The 17,805-nt window shown below is 45.6% G+C and overlaps 1 protein-coding gene across 2 annotated transcripts in view; it reads left to right on the top strand.

Moving 5' to 3' along the window:
* Positions 1 to 16,604, top strand: part of LOC135383516 (papilin-like) — a 33,200-nt gene extending 16,596 nt beyond the window's left edge. Inside the window, exons 6-8 of one of the 2 annotated variants that reach the window (XM_064612942.1) lie at positions 12,605 to 12,763; positions 15,079 to 15,255; positions 16,338 to 16,604. In XM_064612942.1, coding sequence (XP_064469012.1) covers positions 12,605 to 12,763; positions 15,079 to 15,255; positions 16,338 to 16,522 — 521 coding nt within the window. In that variant the 3' untranslated portion in view covers positions 16,523 to 16,604. Of the gene's footprint in view, positions 1 to 12,604; positions 12,764 to 15,063; positions 15,256 to 16,337 lie in introns of both variants that reach the window. The other variant, XM_064612941.1, reaches the window with a different exon arrangement.
* The last annotated feature ends 1,201 nt before the right edge of the window (positions 16,605 to 17,805 follow it).

Genomic DNA, 17,805 nt, shown 5'->3' with positions numbered 1-17,805 from the left:
TTAGCGATTAGGCACCAGTGGGTGCATTTTCAGTACTGATTTTGAATTTGCCTTATTCGTTAAATGGTTTCTCAGGCATTCTGGCACCACCGAAAAGTTTGCACTGCACGTCCCAACTTTCACCTTCTGGGTTTCAAGCTGAAGGCTGTCACCACTGCCAACCATATGCCGCTTCAAAGTTCATCTGCTTTTGTTGACGGAACAGTGACACCCGCACCTAGTACGGAGACATTCCATTTTCTGATGGATCAAGTGCATTGCATCACTTGTGCTCGACTTCTTTTATTCGTATACCCTTGCTGTTGCTCGTAGCTTAGAGCAACCATGACTGAGGTGTTTGTGTTTTTACTCCACTGATTTCAGAGTGTACACTTAAGCAGTATCATATACACGGCAGCACATCTTGTATATTTTGAGCAGATTTATACAAAATACTGCGCAAAAGTATTTAAAATAAGATACTAAATACTCTACGGAAAAGTATTTAAAATAGAGTACAAAATACTCAAAACTGAAAGTAATTTGAGTATAGTACTAAATACACTAAGTATTTAAGATACTCTTTAAAGGTACTGTAAAGCAGTAGACAAGCATTATATGCCGGTGATATGACTAGAGACTTTGTTGCTTCTAAATACCATATGCGGAACCATACGACCGACAACGCGCTATAAATATTTTTAATTTGCCATGAAAGATGCGGCGTAGTGGAGCGGTGCGACGCCTAGTGTAAAACAGCCCCCTGTACAGCGGGCAACACTGAAAATTGGTATTACACACTATGACATCGGAACTTCGTTATTTTAGTAACCATATTATTAGTTTTCCTGTTTACCTATGCATTCTGAAACCCCTGTTAACAGTTTAACCTGTTAACCCCTGTTTTTGCGAATTAACCGAGTGCTGGCCGCTGTTCGATGGGGGCTCTCCCTACTTCTCTGCTGCGCCTGCGCGCTCCTTTTGTTCGCGGCCTCTTTCGAACGAACAAACTTTCTCTGTGAACAGACAAGTCCCGACGCTGTCTGGCTTCTTGAACGTCTGACACATTTTTTTCAACGGCTCAGCATTTCATTTCAGTTCGCTTATCCGTTTATCCTCAGATGTGGATCGTTGTGTGGATTGCAGGGGCGAATTTTATGGTGGATTGTGGTGGATTCTTATGTCGGGCCCAGTGTTATACGCATGCAATGTGGTTGCCGCCGTATGTGTCAGAAGTACGGATTCATTTCGAATATCTAGTACAGTGTTGCCCGTAATCTTCTAATTGTAATTTCCTAATGAACTGCACCGTCGATTGGAATGAAACTTGCACAGCTTTTGTCCTGGTGGCTTGGACTATCGAATAGCCTCACTAAATGACATTTGATCGGTGCTGCTTTACAGTACCTTTAAAGTACTTTAGTATTAGCAGTAAGTGAAACGGGTATTCTGAACGTGGCCTTACAAATGAAGAGAATAAACTTCATCAGCCATGCATATCTTTCATTTGCAACGTCTTGGTGTCAAGTAATGTTTGGTGAACTTTGGTGAACCCAAGTAAACTTTGTTGATATGTTCTGACCCAAAACTTCGCAATCCCTCCTGTATGTCGGTTCGGGTCTTTCAACCTCTGGCACATGTTTATTGCTTTGATGGCCAAGGAAATAAATGCCGGGATTATCTTGTACCTAATCCCCTGGTGATTCACCTGGCAATATGAATAGGAACGGTTTTCTGACGAAGTTGGCTATCGACAAGCAAGGCCAGGCTTGGGACCAGCCTATTGTACAAGAGGATAAATCACAAGATTCGCGAATTCCCGAAAAAAAGAAAAAGAAGAAAAAGGGGTTAAATTCCAGTGAGCTGAAAATCTCGGCACGGCCGGAAGCGTGCTGGATATGGCTTGACGAGGAAGGAAAGTATTTTGAGTACTGAGTAGCAAATACCGAAAAAAGTATTTTAAATACATTAAAAATACTCGTCGCAAAAAAAGTATTGAGTAGAGTACAAAAATACCGGAAAAGTATTTAAAATACTGTATTTTGAGTACGTACTCAAGATACGTACATGTCTGATTTTGAGTCAGGTATAAATTTAAATATTTGTTCAGCTGTTCTTACAGAGCCGTCAAGAGTTACATTCAAGCAGTTTGATGTGCGCAAGAGCACGTACCTTTTCTCAGTTTTGAGTAAGGTAAATCGAAATCTTGTGCGCTGATGTGTTTCGGCCACAAATTATGTGTTTTTTGAGACGTTCCGGCATTACATTCAAGCAGCATCATGTGTGCAACAGTACATTCTTTTTCTCGGGTTTAAGTCAGGTAAATCTGTCAGCTGTTGTGTTCTGGCAATGTAACAGAAGCTGCATTCAATTGGTGTCATGCATAGAAAACTTGTTTTATGCCTTTCTGTAGCTGCTGTACTAATATTGTGAGTACAGAGACATTGTTGCAGAACATATCAGAACATCTTGTGTGCTATTGTTGGTATGAGGTACAGCAGCATATTAACAATGTTAATTATTCAATGAGCTAACAGTTATGTTCTTACTTCCATATAAGTCTGTCAGAAAGGTGCCCTACTCCTTGGTATGTTTAGTTCAAGATTGTACCGCAACAGTCCACCTCTAGCATTATTTTTCAACTGGCAATGGCTTTACTATTACAACACACCACACACTGCATGTCTAAGGTGCATGTACTGTTCGGGACACGGTTAGCTAAAATCACCTGTCAGTACTTCGCCGTCCCACACTACCTTGGTTGCGCTAAGTGTTGTGCCAACATTGTATTTAAAAGTGGACCACGTGCAGCACGTGTTTCTTACTCGAAAAAAAGTGTTTTGCAACACCTGGTTATTTGAGATGCGATAAACCACAGAGTGCTGATTTTAGACAACCGTGTCCCCTACAGTACAATGCATCAAACTTATTCCTAGGTGCAGGCGAGCTGGCACACAATTACAACATGAAACAAGTGACACCGAGATTGTATAATCATGCCTTTTCCTCCGTGCCTCCTGCTTCATGTTGCTATCCTCACATGCAGCTCATTTTGCCTGTGCTGGGCAGCATGAGCAAAAGCACGTATTATTGTTTTCGATCACAGGACACGGGACATAGATGCTATACAGCATTTTACATCATGTAATCTAACAGTTCATGTTCGGATATTTTAACCGTGGAGTTTATCCTGTATGCACCATACCATGTGCGAGCATGAACAACTGCTAGACAGGAGGATTTAGCGTTGCCGTATAGCATTTATGGCTTGTGTCCTGTGATCGGAAACAATGGTACCTTTTCCTATTACAATCGGTAAACTACAGTAAAGATTTAGAAATACTCTGTCATACCGTAGGCCACTATGTGAAATGGCAGTTTGAAAGACTAGAGGGATTGTCAACATAACGGGGGAAATTTTCTACGGTGAAATGTTTTACAGTGTGTGCTGCACCACATAATGCACTGCATGCCCAGCACAGTATGATAACGCTCTGAATACTGATTTGCTCAACAAGGAACGTGTGCACTTCTTGTACTAACTTCCCCTTATACAAAGTCGTAGAAAAATATTTTAATGTTTTCAGCCAATGGGGAGGGAGAGGACATCATTCTTGACTCTCGTTCGTTGACCTACAATGTTTTGTGTCAATGTCATTTTGAAGAGTGTAGGTGGTACAAGACTGTGTATCCACATTCTTGGTAGTGTTGACTAATAACCCTAATAAAGAAGGGAGTACATTTGTTGCTTCAGGTATTTGTGCCATGGCAAAGTATGAAGAGATATCAGTCTCAACATACAGGTGCCAAAACTGCATATTGTGCATAAAAATCTGCCTAAACATGATATCACAAATAGTTGTCCGTTGAACAGCACTAATCATGTGCCGGCCTCCATGACATGTCTGTGACATTCAAAAGTAATTAATATGCCCCATAGATATCTTCAATGCTGATGACTGTGAACCTTCTAGTGATTCTTGTTTCGAAGAAAAGTCTTGTTATTTGCTCTTACTACAGGGTGTGTGCAGAAAAACGTGATCCGCATTTAGGCACGTAGCTTGTTGTCTACCTAACTAAGGAACATGCGGTGGCGCACGATGGCGCATTTATGCGTGCGAAATCTGCAGAAAAATCGTGGAAGCCATACTCAGCTTAAAAAATAGACAGAGCATCGAAAACTTCGACCTCCGTGCATCAGAATAGGGCAACATGGCGGACGTAGGAGAGTTGTGTTCAAGTGCCGCTAGGGGAGCTATCCGTGCAGAAATCGAAACGATGTCCCACATGGATGCTCATCGGTAGTACCCCTAGCGGTGACTGCACATAACTCTCCTGAGACCGCCAAACACTACCATGCACTGTCATGACCGCCCTATTCTAATGCATGGAAGCCGATGTTTTCGCGCTCTGTTTATTTTTTTTACCCTGAGTATGGCTTCAGGGATTTTTTTGTAGCTTTCGCACGCATAAATACGCCATCGTACGCCACCGGAAGTTCCTCGGGTAAGTAGACAACGAGTTACATGTAAAAATGCGGGTCACGTTTTTCTGCATACACCCTGTATTTACGTTTCGACAGTAGCACTGTCTTCGTGGTCCTGACGAAGACAGTGCTACTGTCGCAACGTCGACCGTTCTTTTAAATGTTTCGTAGTATATTATAATCTTTGTGTTAGATGACCCACTAAATAAACTCGTTTTTGTTAACTTTCATGTAATCTGTCTTCCACGTCTTATTATTTTACTTTTATTCAACTTTGCAGCCATCTGATATATTAACCTCTTTAACCTGCAAAATTGGTGCAGTAGGTGATCAATATAACTAAATACACCAGCTGACTCTCACAAACTTCGTGGCGTTATACATTCGGAGTAATATTAGTACGCTGCAGTGCTCTTTACTCCTTTGTTCCTTATAACCGAGAAACATTAGGTCTTCGGCATCACCAGTTTTAGTTGCTGAGCATGCAGTTATTTACGTTGAGCGTTGCAGTTTCATATTTGTTTCTCTGGACAAGCAAGCCCGGGCTTCCCCATTTTGATAAGGGTCTTTCAGCTTCGACAGGGCATTTGTGGACAAGGAAAACATTTGGACCGTGTGTATTCTGCTACGAAGTGCACTATACAAGGCAGAGGACAGCGTCAACCATTTCCACCAAGGTTATTAGGTTTGTGACAAAGTATATATACTGTGAGGGAGAAACCAGCCGATCTCCTGTAGGTAGCTCGTCACGTCGTCAACATCAGGTTCAACTGCTGATTTGCTTTCCGCGCGGATTCATTCGCTCTGCTGTACGAAGCCGAATAAACACGGTTCCCTCCTGTCCGAATCCTTCCTAACAATACCTTTGTCACTGACTAATTTGGTGGCAAAGTTGCTTGAGTGGCAGTTCTAAAAAAGATTAGGGTATGGGAAGTGCTGCCTGGTTGAACATGTGGAGCACACAATATAATAATTGGGATTTACGTCGCGAAACAACTGAGTGTGGAGTGCACAGCACAGTGTAATGTTCCTTATTCGGGCAATGTTAGCATGGTTCAAGAAGTGGGAAATGTGGTACTACCCTTTATAACATGTGTTCGGCCCAGGAAACAGGAGCCATACATCCTGATTTGAAGATACTATGCCCAAATCAAAAGCTGTATGAGAAGGAACCTTAAGTTTTTATTTTGGAAACTATTGTGAATGGAATATGGCTTGTGTGGGACAGAGCAATGCGCACACTCAAGTAAACATGCAAAAGTAGGTAAGGGCTCTTGATCAACATGGCAGGACGCGCTCTGCAAGATAAACAACACTACTACTCGCTGAACTATATAAAACACGTTTTGCGCGGGGCAAGTCTAATGACCACTTTATATAACAGATCAAAGGTTCAACGAATGCAATTCGAATAGTCACGATACATTCGTACGTCGTTCATTGCGGTCGCCCTATGATGCTGCACAATATAAGTATCTCGTTTAAGAAGCCTGGAAATCGCACAATGTGCACACTGACGGACAGAAATATGATCTTTCTTTGAAGACCATACCTCTACAACTATATGCTCGAACGACCACAGCGTCATACGTTGTTGCCCTATCGCTCCCTTTACTTGCACTTGCAGTAAAAGCAGCAAACGAGTCGACGTGAATGGCAGTTGAACTGCGAAGTTCTCGAGCACATAATGACAATTTCACGTCGAAAATGTTGTTGAGATCAGTTCGCAGTTGTCTCCATCGTTCAATAGTTCCGAGGATTAGCTCGGACGATATCCTCATCATAGCCGGCCGCCATAACTGGATTTGTTCGCTAACGGGAGAAGCCGCCAGGAAAGTCGGAGAAACCCTCAGCTTTCATCTAATCAGAAGCACGATTATCTATCTATACGTAGATCGGGCATGCTTTCCACATCTGCGACACAAAAATGGCTGCGCCCTTGACGTGTTTTGGTTTATTTGATTAATTAATTTTCGTAACACGAAGACCAAATTGAGAAACGAAGGTGCCTTTCGGGTGCAGTTGGATGTGCTCTTTCTGAATATAACCATTTGAACACACCGGGAAATCGGGGTAGCTGGCCTCTAACGCATGTTGTCCTCTGTGCCAGGGGTTGGGGTATTCGTCATTGATTGCTACATTATATGTCGAACTTTCGTGCGTTGATTTTGAAAGTTTTGACGAAAGGGTTTTGGAAGTTGTGCAGTGCGAAAATTGCTGTGCTACATTAGTTGGGACCGGCGTATCCTGCAGGTTAATGGCGCTGATAAGCTTCTCTCCTGAGTCACTGACTAACCCTTCCCCAGGTGTGGTTGGGGCGCTAATCTCAGGAATCTTGTGTGCCAACAAACAAGCAATACCAACAAATTGTATTAATGAATCTCAACTTGAACCAACTCGCGTGGCGTAGCGGTTTGGCGCTTTCCACGCCGAGACTGGGAGGTGACGCGGGTTCGAATCCCCGCACCGGCTGTGCTGTCTGAGGTTTTCCATGGGTTTTCCTGCAGACTTTGCAGGCGAATGTGGGTACAGTTCCCCGAAGTCGACCCAGCACGGTTAATAGCCCCCTGTCTCCCACTCCTTCCTGAATTCCTCTCTCCGCCTGTCCTTGTCTTTGCGCCGCTCATAGCCACAATTGGTTCGCGGTGCTAACGCGGAATGAAAACAAAAAAGATGTAGTTGTTGTTTCTACCGGCGCAGTGTTCCCCTGATGTCACTACATAATGAAGTATAAATAAAGGGTATAGGAGTGCTAACACTCAGAACAGCACACGTGCATACAGTGCAACCAGTGTCGGAAATACAGGAGTGCTCTCATGGATGTCTTTGACAGATCAAAGCCGTAGAACTGGTTTTATTCATGTCAGTTTACTTTTGAATGATACTTTTCTGCTGTTTCGGGGGATTTAACGCTAGCTGACAACCAGATTCAGTGAGGAATGCACTCAGTGTTTAATAATTGATTGTACAATGCAGAAAATTAACGCATACACTGCTTAGTTCGCTTATCCCGTGTCGCATGCATTTGGCTACAAAAAGCCTTTTTCTAGGAATATCAAAGGAAGTACGAAGCTCACACTCTGAGCAGTCACCTGTAGCGCTTCCTTGAGGGTTTATGGAAATGATCGGAACAAAATATTACGGGAGAAGTAGAAATTAAGATTCTGAGCCCTGTGATACATATTCGCACAAAAAGTTTGAGCGTAGCGCGTAATCCTGGCGCGCGAAAGAGCTTTGAATCTCGCGGCAGAAATGCCCCCTCTCGGCTGTCAGCCGCTGACGTCATGTGGCCGCGCCGTCTTTTTCTTTCTTTTTTACGATTTGTCCGGCGTCGCGGCGACAGCAAGCCGACCGAGCAGGAATCGGCGGCGTTCATCGGACGTCGTGGAAAGGACATGTGATGAACTGAACGCTGTACAGGCGACACGTCTGCTCTTCTTTGCAAAACTTTTTATGGAGTTGAAGTCCAAGCTCCACTAGCTTCGATTTCGAAACACGAAGGTCCCGGAGACTCGTAAGTGATGCTGCTAAGTATGAAAAACATTCGGATTGAAATATAGTGCTTCTTCTTGGTTACAAATACATAGTCATGAAGACGCGACGCAGTGACCAGAGTTTTCATTTGAAGAGGTTGTCGACCATCATGACTTCTTCGGGTTGTGGTCAACACTAGCGGACCGATGAATGCATAGCTGTGTAACATTGCGCTTACCATATCTTACTGATACCAGGAGGGCAACATTTCCACGCACAGCACCACATATACCAAAACAAAGTAGTAGAGTTCATCGCCTCGCGATCTGTGGGAAAACCCCAAAACACATGACCAAATAAGCGTTTTCTTTTTTTTTTAATGGTCATGTGCAGCATACAACAGCGGCACATGGAATAAATCTCCAACTGACAGGAATGTATTTAGTCGTATCATATACATGCTGCACACACACGCATAATACTGTTCACTAAGTAACGACACCTCAGCACAATCGCAACGGAAACCACAACCGCGTACGATCCACCTCAACCCGAGCCGCCACGGCAACACAGAGGCGCAGCCACACCTTTTACACTGGCCGCAGTCTTGTTTTATGCAAAACGTACGAGACAAATCATGTAAGAACGCAAGTGAATGTCAAACGGAAGTAAATAGCAACAGCGTCTCAGTCGGTAAGTCGCCACGATTCCGGAGCTAGCAGACTATTCTGGCTGCTGTTCTGGCGGGGAGCGGACGCTTCTGGCAGACAATGAAGCGCTCGGCCACGTGACGTCACCACACGCGCCAGACTCGGCTTGGGGGAGACTGTCGCCGCGGAGCGCATTCTTGCAAACTAATTTTCGGGAAATTCGCGCTTTTCAAAGGAAATATTTGGTGTGATAGCTTATGAAGGTAGTATGTTCATATCAAGCGGTGAAAAATTTATGTTCCAAATTAGCAGTGCAATTCTACAGTTAAACGTATCGTCAAGGGGACTTGCGACATAGCCAAGAGTGTCACGTCGTTTACTTCTGATTTCCTGTCAAGTATTCCGGCGTAAAGTGAGCGCGAACTGAGGCGGATTTCAGATATTCGTACAATTCCTACGGTCAGCGAGTGGCCAAGGACGTGCCGTGCCGTGCCTAGCGCGGGCAAGGCGAATTGAGGATGAAAGCCTTCGCATGAAGGAGAGTGATGCTACTTTCCAATGTCTAGGGGCTTTGTGCTCACGGTACTTGAAGGGCTATCTAGCGACAAGGCCCCGCTCTACAAAAATACTTTGAGGAAACCGAGGAGCAACATTGCTTATGTGTAGGAAGGGAGTTGCCTCAGGACAGAAGCCACCGATATTTCGAACAGAGACTGTTCTTCTTCTGGGCACCGTCCTCATCATTGGCATGGTATTTAAAGGGTTAGGTGTGACGTGTTTAAAGGTTCATGCGAATAGTGGGTCAACAGCCCGGAGGGAAGAAAGGTTCCGTTCGGGCTTTTACGGCCGGAGTGAATGGCTGCTTTGACGTAGTGATCTAGGCTACAGACCGGTTACAGAAAAATGGAAGGTTCACGAACACGTGGACGAAACCGGACAACAGGCAAGAATTGGCAAGCATAGCGAAAGATAAGGAGGTTAGTGGTTACGTGGGTTAGTGGTTACGTGGGTTACGTGGTTAGTGGATACTCGCTCTAATGGACTTGGTCCTTAAACTGAACTACTTCGAGTTCAATGGCGAACACTACCTACAAGTACACGGTACAAGTATGGGCACACCTGTTGCACCCACATACGCAAATATCTTCATGGGGTTCTTAGAAAACAAAGTTCTCAGCGCCCTCTCATTGAAACCCACGGTGTACCTTCGATACATCGATGATATACTGATAATATGGGAACACGGGGAACATGAATTTCAAAAGTTCATAGATCTACTAAACACCGCGCATAGCAACATAAAGTTCACATCACAACAGTCAACTCACTTAATTAACTTCCTCGACACCACAATATCACTAGACAACGGCAACCTCATCACAACCCTGTACAAAAAGCCAACTGACAAACAACAATACCTTCACTTCAAGAGTCACCACCCGCGTCACTGTAAGGTTGGAATTCCTAATGGGCAGAGTGTAAGACTACGCAGAATTTGTTCAAACGACACAGATTACGCTGAGAAGCTTGACGAACTCTGCAGTACACTTGCCCAAAGGGACTATCCCGACTCCCTCCTAACCGAATTCCGTCGCAAGGCACTCACACTCGATCGAGACGAGGTTCTGGAAAACCGAAAAAGTTCTGACGCGTGCCAAATAAGCTTCATCACAAGATATTCCAACGCACTTCCAAACATCAAAGCCATTCTACAGAAGCACGAGCCCCTCCTCCAAAGCAGTGACCGACTTAGCAATATATTCACAAATCCCATACAGGTCACATACCGACGCGCAAAAAACCTGGCAGACTCCTTGGTCAATGCCAAAATCAGCAAAACAAGCACCCCGTACACGGGAACACGACCCTGCAACCTCCCGCGCTGCAAAACATGCAAGCACGTTCAACACGCTAACTCCATCAAAAGCACTGCGAGCAATTACACCCACCCCGTTAGCCACGCATACACATGCACAAGCTCCAATGTCATATACTGCATTGAATGCGGCGACTGCTCTATGCAATACATTGGTGAAACCGGCCAACAAATGAACAACCGCCTTACCGGACACAGAACCGACACGTCCAACAAACTCCCCAAAGCAGTCGCCGAACACTTTAACGTTCCTGGTCACAATTTTGACAGCATTAAACTATATATTCTAGAAACCGGGTTTAGATCCACACGTGACAGACGTTATAGGGAGTCTTATCTCATATACAAGTTCAACGCTCTTCACCCGTCCGGTATCAACAAATCACAAGGCACCCTAGAAACGCTTCACAAATAAAATATGCTTTTCCCTTCTACCTCCATTATCATCTCTTATGTTCTGCATGGCCACTGCTTTCTACTTTCTTTATTGCATGCCACAACTTTGCATTACAAATATTAAAAAAAAAAAACTTTGCTGGTTCTGGAATTTTCCCCACGTAACCACTAACCTCCTTATCTTTCGCTATGCTTGCCAATTCTTGCCTGTTGTCCCGTTTCGTCCACGTGTTCGTGTACCTTCCATTCTTCTGTAACCGGTCTGTAGCCTAGATCACTACGTTCAACATAATCCCCTCCACACTCTAACAAAGCAGCCATTCACCCCGGCCGTCAAAGCCCGTACGGAACCTTTCTTCCCTCCGGGCTGTTGACCCACAATTCGCATGAACCTTTAAACACGTCACACCTAACCCTTTAAATACCCTGCCAATGATGAGGACGGTGCCCAGAAGAAGAACAGTCTCTGTTCGAAATATCGGTGGCTTCTGTCCTGAGGCAACTCCCTTCCTACATTCTACCGGTTCGCGGATTTCTACCCATCTACATTGCTTATGTGTGTATTTTAAGACAATATACAGGGAGGCATAACGTTTTGGTAAATAGCGAAAATGGGGACAAGCAAAAAAAAAAAAAAAAGACCACCGAGCATTTACACGGAACGAACGTGAATGACAGCGATAGCGAGGAGGAGGAGGAGGAGTGTCGTTGGGAGGAACCCGAGAGGTCTGCCTGCCTGATTAGGCGGCATGTTTCTTGGGAAGGGAAAGGTGGTGGAGAGGAGAGGAGGGTGAAGTGGAAGACCGAGCGGAATCCGCTCGGGGGGAGGATAGCTGCGTCCATGGGCCGACTTCAGGGGAACTGTGCGGGTATACGCCTATTACAAATCTGAGGGAAACCCAGGAAAAACCCCAGACGGCACAGCCGGCCCGCGGATTCGAACCGCGGACCTCCCAGTCTCCAACCGCTGCGCCACCGGAGCTGGTACAGCGATAACAGTGCGAGATCTCTGCGCATTCCTCCGCTGCGCCACCCCTAGTGGTAATAGTAGTAGTATCCATGTCCTATCCCTTTTGAGTCGGGGTGGGTTATGTATGCTCGACTTCTGGTAGAAGATTCACCATGGCCCCTGACCAGCTCGTACGATCGATGGTGCTACGGGAATCGTGTGCGTTGAAGCGTTTATGGCAGGGTATTCAACGTGACTCCTCACATTCTCCAATATATAAGGTTTGCGGGGGTTCGCTTGAGAATCCGCGGGCGGTAGCCTTGTGGCACCCCATATGACAGCAACAACAACAACTTCACTTGGAGATGATGAATGGGGAGTTTCATCGACAGAAGCGATACTCTAACATATTGCTGGTGAATCGAAGCCCGATGCTGTGCAAAAATGTGAAAAGAGCTTTAGAGGGCAGAGCGTTGGTGGGCTGGATTGGGCCATGGACCAATGCGACTGTACGACTGAAACGAGGAATGTCTAGCGAAGCACATCACCGGGCCCGTTTGCTGGGTGGGGTTATTACGAGGCAGCCACGAGCATTGGGATGCTACGTTACATTGCGTCTTGCAAGCGAGACTGCCAAGGTGGGACTCTGGGGGACTGCGGTGGTTCCGCACGAGCTGGAGGTAACAGACGCAAGCAAGCAACACAATTGCGTGCACACAAGACGCGTATAAACTAATTGAACGTGAACATTTCATGACATTTCAATGAAGCGTTACCATTTTCCAATTTTCCAGATGAGTGTAATGCAGTGAAGCTGGAGAACTGCAGCAGCAACAATGTTAGTGTGTGGTACGCCACCAGTGATGACTGTTATCAATGGAAGCCATACACACTATGCCCGCACACCGTCGACAGCTTCGTCTCGAAGAACACCTGTCTGTCTACCTGTCTCGGTTCGTTATCCGAATAGATGAGTGGTATATGTTTCGCGAAATGTTTTACCAGCTGATTCGGTAGCGCTGATATAGCATTTACACCATCAGTTTAAACTGTTGCGAATGTAATGTCTGGGTTCACTACACATGGTATATAGATGGTACTGTAAAAGGCGTTCGCAGCCGGAGAACCCAATGGGGCACAAAGGGGCACAGATTTCTCCTTGCGGTAGCAAAGAGATATTCGGAGATTCGTCCGTTGCGTCGTTAGCGATTTGACCAAGAAGGAAGCCGCGATTTCCCTCTTCTCTTTTTCTCAAGAGGCGTGATAATGCGATGCCATTGGTCTCGGTAGACGATTTCCCGGGTCACTCTATCTGCACAGCCGTGTTGCAGTGAACTAGAGGAGGGCAGTGCAGCGAACGGAGGGGACTGCGCTTAGGGAGTTGGGGCGGCTGTCAACTATTGCCAACTACCGGTCGCTGGCATGCTTTGCAAAGCGCGTCGACTGCGTTTCAGCAATTTTACGAATGGATATTTTTGTTGTTTTCTATTCTGTTGAGAACAATTAATTGCAATCGCGATTAATGGTAAATGCAATAATAATTGTAATAATTGTATTCTTATTCTGCGTCTCCTCCTTACTAACTGTATGGCGTCTCCGTAGCCGCCAATTGCACCGCCGCCGCTGGCTGTCGACGCCGCGATGGTCACCCGGAGGGCGCGGTCGTTCCACTGTCCTCTTCTATACTTCACTGTAACCGTGTCGTGCTCATTAAAGGAGCAGTGAGGTGACATTTAACGTGGCTCGAAACCCTGTCTCATTCGTCAAGCTGTCGATCAGGAGTAACGACGAGGATATTTTCGCTCTGCGGTGTATTATAACTGCGCAATTACATTTACAAATACAATGGGAGAATGCAACCGCGGACGGCCGACACGATCCTCGCGTGACGTAGGAAAGTCCCCGTGCATTTTTTTCTTTATTGATCTTGTGCTTGAGCTGTGCCAGCTTACGTCACGGGTCACGTGCCCAGGGATCACATTATGTCACGACGTTCCTTCGTTCTCCGATACGTTTTTTTCAGGAATGGAGTATTTTTTAAAGGTGTACAGAACAGAGGCCTCGCGCGCGCTCTGTAAGTCACCTGCACTCATCGTTCTTTCGCAGGAGCTCATTTTATTCGTTACAGACCACGTCACAGCGAAGATAAAAGAAAAGAAAAGGGGGCACTTTAGTGCTCCATTAAGGAGAAGAGAAGAGGGAAGTGCAAATTCCAGTTCCTTTTTCATTGCTGTCAAGGTAACGGCATATATCGTTCCGTGGGCAGTTATTTTTGCACTTTACTGCTTTATGGTTGACAATATGTGGAATACCAAGCGAGATATGGTGACCGGACAACCCGTACAAAGACAACTCATATCAAGACAACTGATACTGGGAGAACATATACCAAGACAAATCATACCAAGTGAACTCATACCACATTCATCTCATTCCGATTGAGGTTGGGCCGAGGAAAGACCATATGAGGAAAAAATATCACAGAATGTCGCACATTCGAAACGAAGCAACATCATGTGTTGTATATTTCCTTACAATACGAAGTAGCCGTTCGTGAGACCATTTGTACTCCTTCCTGAAGTACAGAGGCACCACCTCGGCGAGATCCAGTTTTACGGCAAGTGAAGACAACGGTATCTTCAGGAAACAATTGGTCTGAAAGATTGAATTCAGAAAATAAAAAGGCAACACGAAAAAAAAAAGTACCTGGAGAAGTGTGCCAACGAAGCTCTTGAGGATAGCATTTTGATGAGCCGGAGCACGGATTGAGGCAGTTCACCTTGTCTTAGTATTCCACGCGGCGATAGAATAGTGGGACGGTTTCCATTTGGTATCTCTCCAAAATTTCTTATGTCCTATGCACCTCGACAACCCTTCAACGTGCTTCAATAATTATTTGTGGGATTCGTACATTTCCTTACCTATGTGTCACATTCTGTTATATTATTTCCTCATATGGTCTCGAATGGCCAGCGTGACTTGAATTGGAATGAGGTGAGCGTTGCATGTGTTTAGTTGGTATTACTGTTCCTGGTATGAGTTCTCCGGGTATGAGCTGTCACGTCGTGAGTGTTCCACGTATGAACGAGGGTAGAGCCCGAAATATTCCCAGTGCTGTTATAAGATGCGAGTCGTTCTAATCAAGTGTACTCAGTGGTTGCTGAAGGTGTTCCAGCGACAGCAACGTTGTTTTCTAGGCATTGAAGCAACGACAGCACTTTGGAGTTTTAATTAGTATGATGGGATATTGCAGCATTGTTCTTTTTAGATGGGCTGTGTTCGGGAGTGAACGACGCAACAGATCTTCGGCGCTGTAAGACAGCGGACAAGGAGTACCAATGGTTCGCTTTTGACGGTCGTTGTCACCATCTCAACGATTCGGACGATGGCTGTCTGGACGGCGTCAACCGCTTTCGCAACGAAACCGAATGTTTGGAAGCATGTAGTAAGTGTCACGTCATGCGTATCTAGGTTTGCAGAAAGTTCCTCACAGCCGTCCGTGGGTATCGTGGATATCAGATACGAATTCAAGATCAGATGGAAGATGCCGTTTTATTTTACCGGGATAATATGACAAGAATTTTAGAATATGGTTTGCATATGTCACGACATTTCACACCCAATTCGTACAAGTTGGTAATCCAGGTGATCGTGGTCCAGGAGTCCATGGCCACACTGTTGTGATTAGCCAGATAGCTCAAAACCCTGTCTCTGAACACTCCCCCTGCACATGTCTGTCTACTAACTCTCCGACACTACATTGACTATCTTGTTGTTCAGGCAGTATCTGTGAACAGTATTAAAATTGGTAGACCTTCTTTTGCAAGTATAGATTTATAGATTTTGTGCAAGGCTTTATGCCCTGATCACTCTCAAGTTTGCGTTGCGTGTCTTTAGCGCAATGAATATGAGACTGGTAGGCATTGCAGGTCGGCCACGGCTGCAAAGCAACAGTCAATGTCTCACTTATGAAGATACTTCAAGCTAATATTTCGCGAGCACACTAGTGCTTTTGCATATCTCACGTGTAATTTTGAAAGTGACACAACTGCGTCGTTGAATTCTTTGCGATATCTCCGAAAAGGCACGACAGGAAACCTTGTTGGAACTCCCATATGTTCATCCAGAACTATTTGAATGTAGCGTTTCAAAGTCAACCTAACGTTCTTTGTTTCTTTGTATTCGTCCCCCGAAATGTCCTCAGAAAGTACGCAGTATTCGCTGTATTTTTAGGAAGCGTCACAACGAGTCTTCGAACATGCATTCGTCAAATGACGAAGGAACAACAGCTAGGACTCCATATAGCTATTGGTATTTCTAAGTGTTAACTCCAATAAAAAATTCACGAAAATGTTAACGCCACGCCTCACAGGTCCCACATGTGTAATTTTCTTATGTCTACTCCTTACGCTGGGACTGTCGTTGCGGCACCTCTCTACAGAGAGCAGGGGGCACTAGTGGTGAGCGAGGTAAACCCTACATACGATACAACGGATTACAGCTGATTGAACGATGTATTTTGCGCAGGTGGATCGAAATCGAATACCCGATGCATGCAGGAAAAGGTATTGACGGACGAGGCGTGTACAACTGGCAGGATCTCGTCATACGTTTTTGAAGCGACTACGAAGACCTGTGTTCCTGCTGCATTCTGCGCTAGTACATCATTTGCCAGCTACGCTGCATGCAGGGATGCATGCATCATAGCGTGACCCATATTCTGGTCTGACAAAGACCGAAAAGCTTACTACTATCGGAATCATTTAATGTTATAAAGATCAGGATGAGTTCCTTCATCTCGTGCAGCGTCTGTGCTTTCTGTCTCTATACTTGCTTGGAATGACCGCAAGGCGTTTGTAAGGATTACTCTTAAAACCCAATCGCCTGAGGTGCGCGTTTACGGCGCTCGTACATGACTTTTTTATGTTGGCTGAGCTTCTCTTTTAGCCTTATACGGTTGAACGTGCCCCTTGGTCTCTCTGTTTTAATTATGGATGTCCGTCATCACCAGCTGGCCTACTTCCTTGCCAATTTGCGATTTCTGCTTCCTTGCGAGTTTTTTACCTTTTTCGTGGACAAAGCGAAGCTGTGCTCCCAAAGACAATTAGCGTGCTTTTGGAACCACGTGTTGGTTATTTTCACCGTTGTTATGTTACGGCTTATGATGACGCAGGTAGTCCAGACTAGAGCCCTGCACGGGCCGACTTTTCCGCTCCCGACCAGGCCCGCGCGCATCGAAAATTGGCCCTGGCTGACCCGGGCCCGGAAATTCATATTTTTATGCGGCCCGGCAGGCCCGGTGACCCAGTGAGCAGAGCCTGGCCTGGCCCGGCCCGGTGACTCGGCGAGTAGATTCCGGCCTAGTATCTCCAGCCGTGACGTACGCGTTTGTGGCGCTTATCAAACAAATTTATAAGGGGAGAAGACAAAGCCACAAACATACAAGTGATGGCGGTTTAGCACCGTAACCGCACGCGACTAAATTAAATCCAGAACGCACGCGGTCATGTGCGTTATCGTTACATTGTCAAGTTTTTGCGGAGGTAGAGGATGCTGTCGACAAACTCCTCCTCCCAGTCCCTACCCCTCTCACCAAGCTTTCCCAACGTGATTGTGAAATACGAGAGGAGTGAGGAGCAATGTAAAGTGGCTTTGAGAATGTTCTAGAGGGTCGAATCATATGGTGTCCTTTGCTTGTCTTTGCAAAATATGCACAGGAATGACGCAAGCGCATGATGATATGAACTAATAGATCTCCATTGTGTGGAATTAGCTGCGTGGCCCGGCCGGGCCTGACTCTCGGAAACATCTTTGTCGGCCCGGGCCCGGCCCGCGGTGCCTGCGTATTATGTCAGCCCGTGCAGGACTCTAGTCCTGACACGGACGCTTCAAACGCATAGAAGTCTGCGTATAGAAATCTTCAGGCGCATAGAAATCTCTCTCCCTTGAGATCCCTATGTTCATGCGTGCCTGCAAGTGGACGACCTCTCGCCTC

This window comes from Ornithodoros turicata, chromosome 2, assembly GCF_037126465.1.
Source record: "Ornithodoros turicata isolate Travis chromosome 2, ASM3712646v1, whole genome shotgun sequence".
Taxonomy (NCBI): domain Eukaryota; kingdom Metazoa; phylum Arthropoda; class Arachnida; order Ixodida; family Argasidae; genus Ornithodoros; species Ornithodoros turicata.
Note: the sequence above shows the minus strand (reverse complement) of the source record. Positions and strands in the feature narration are given on the sequence as shown.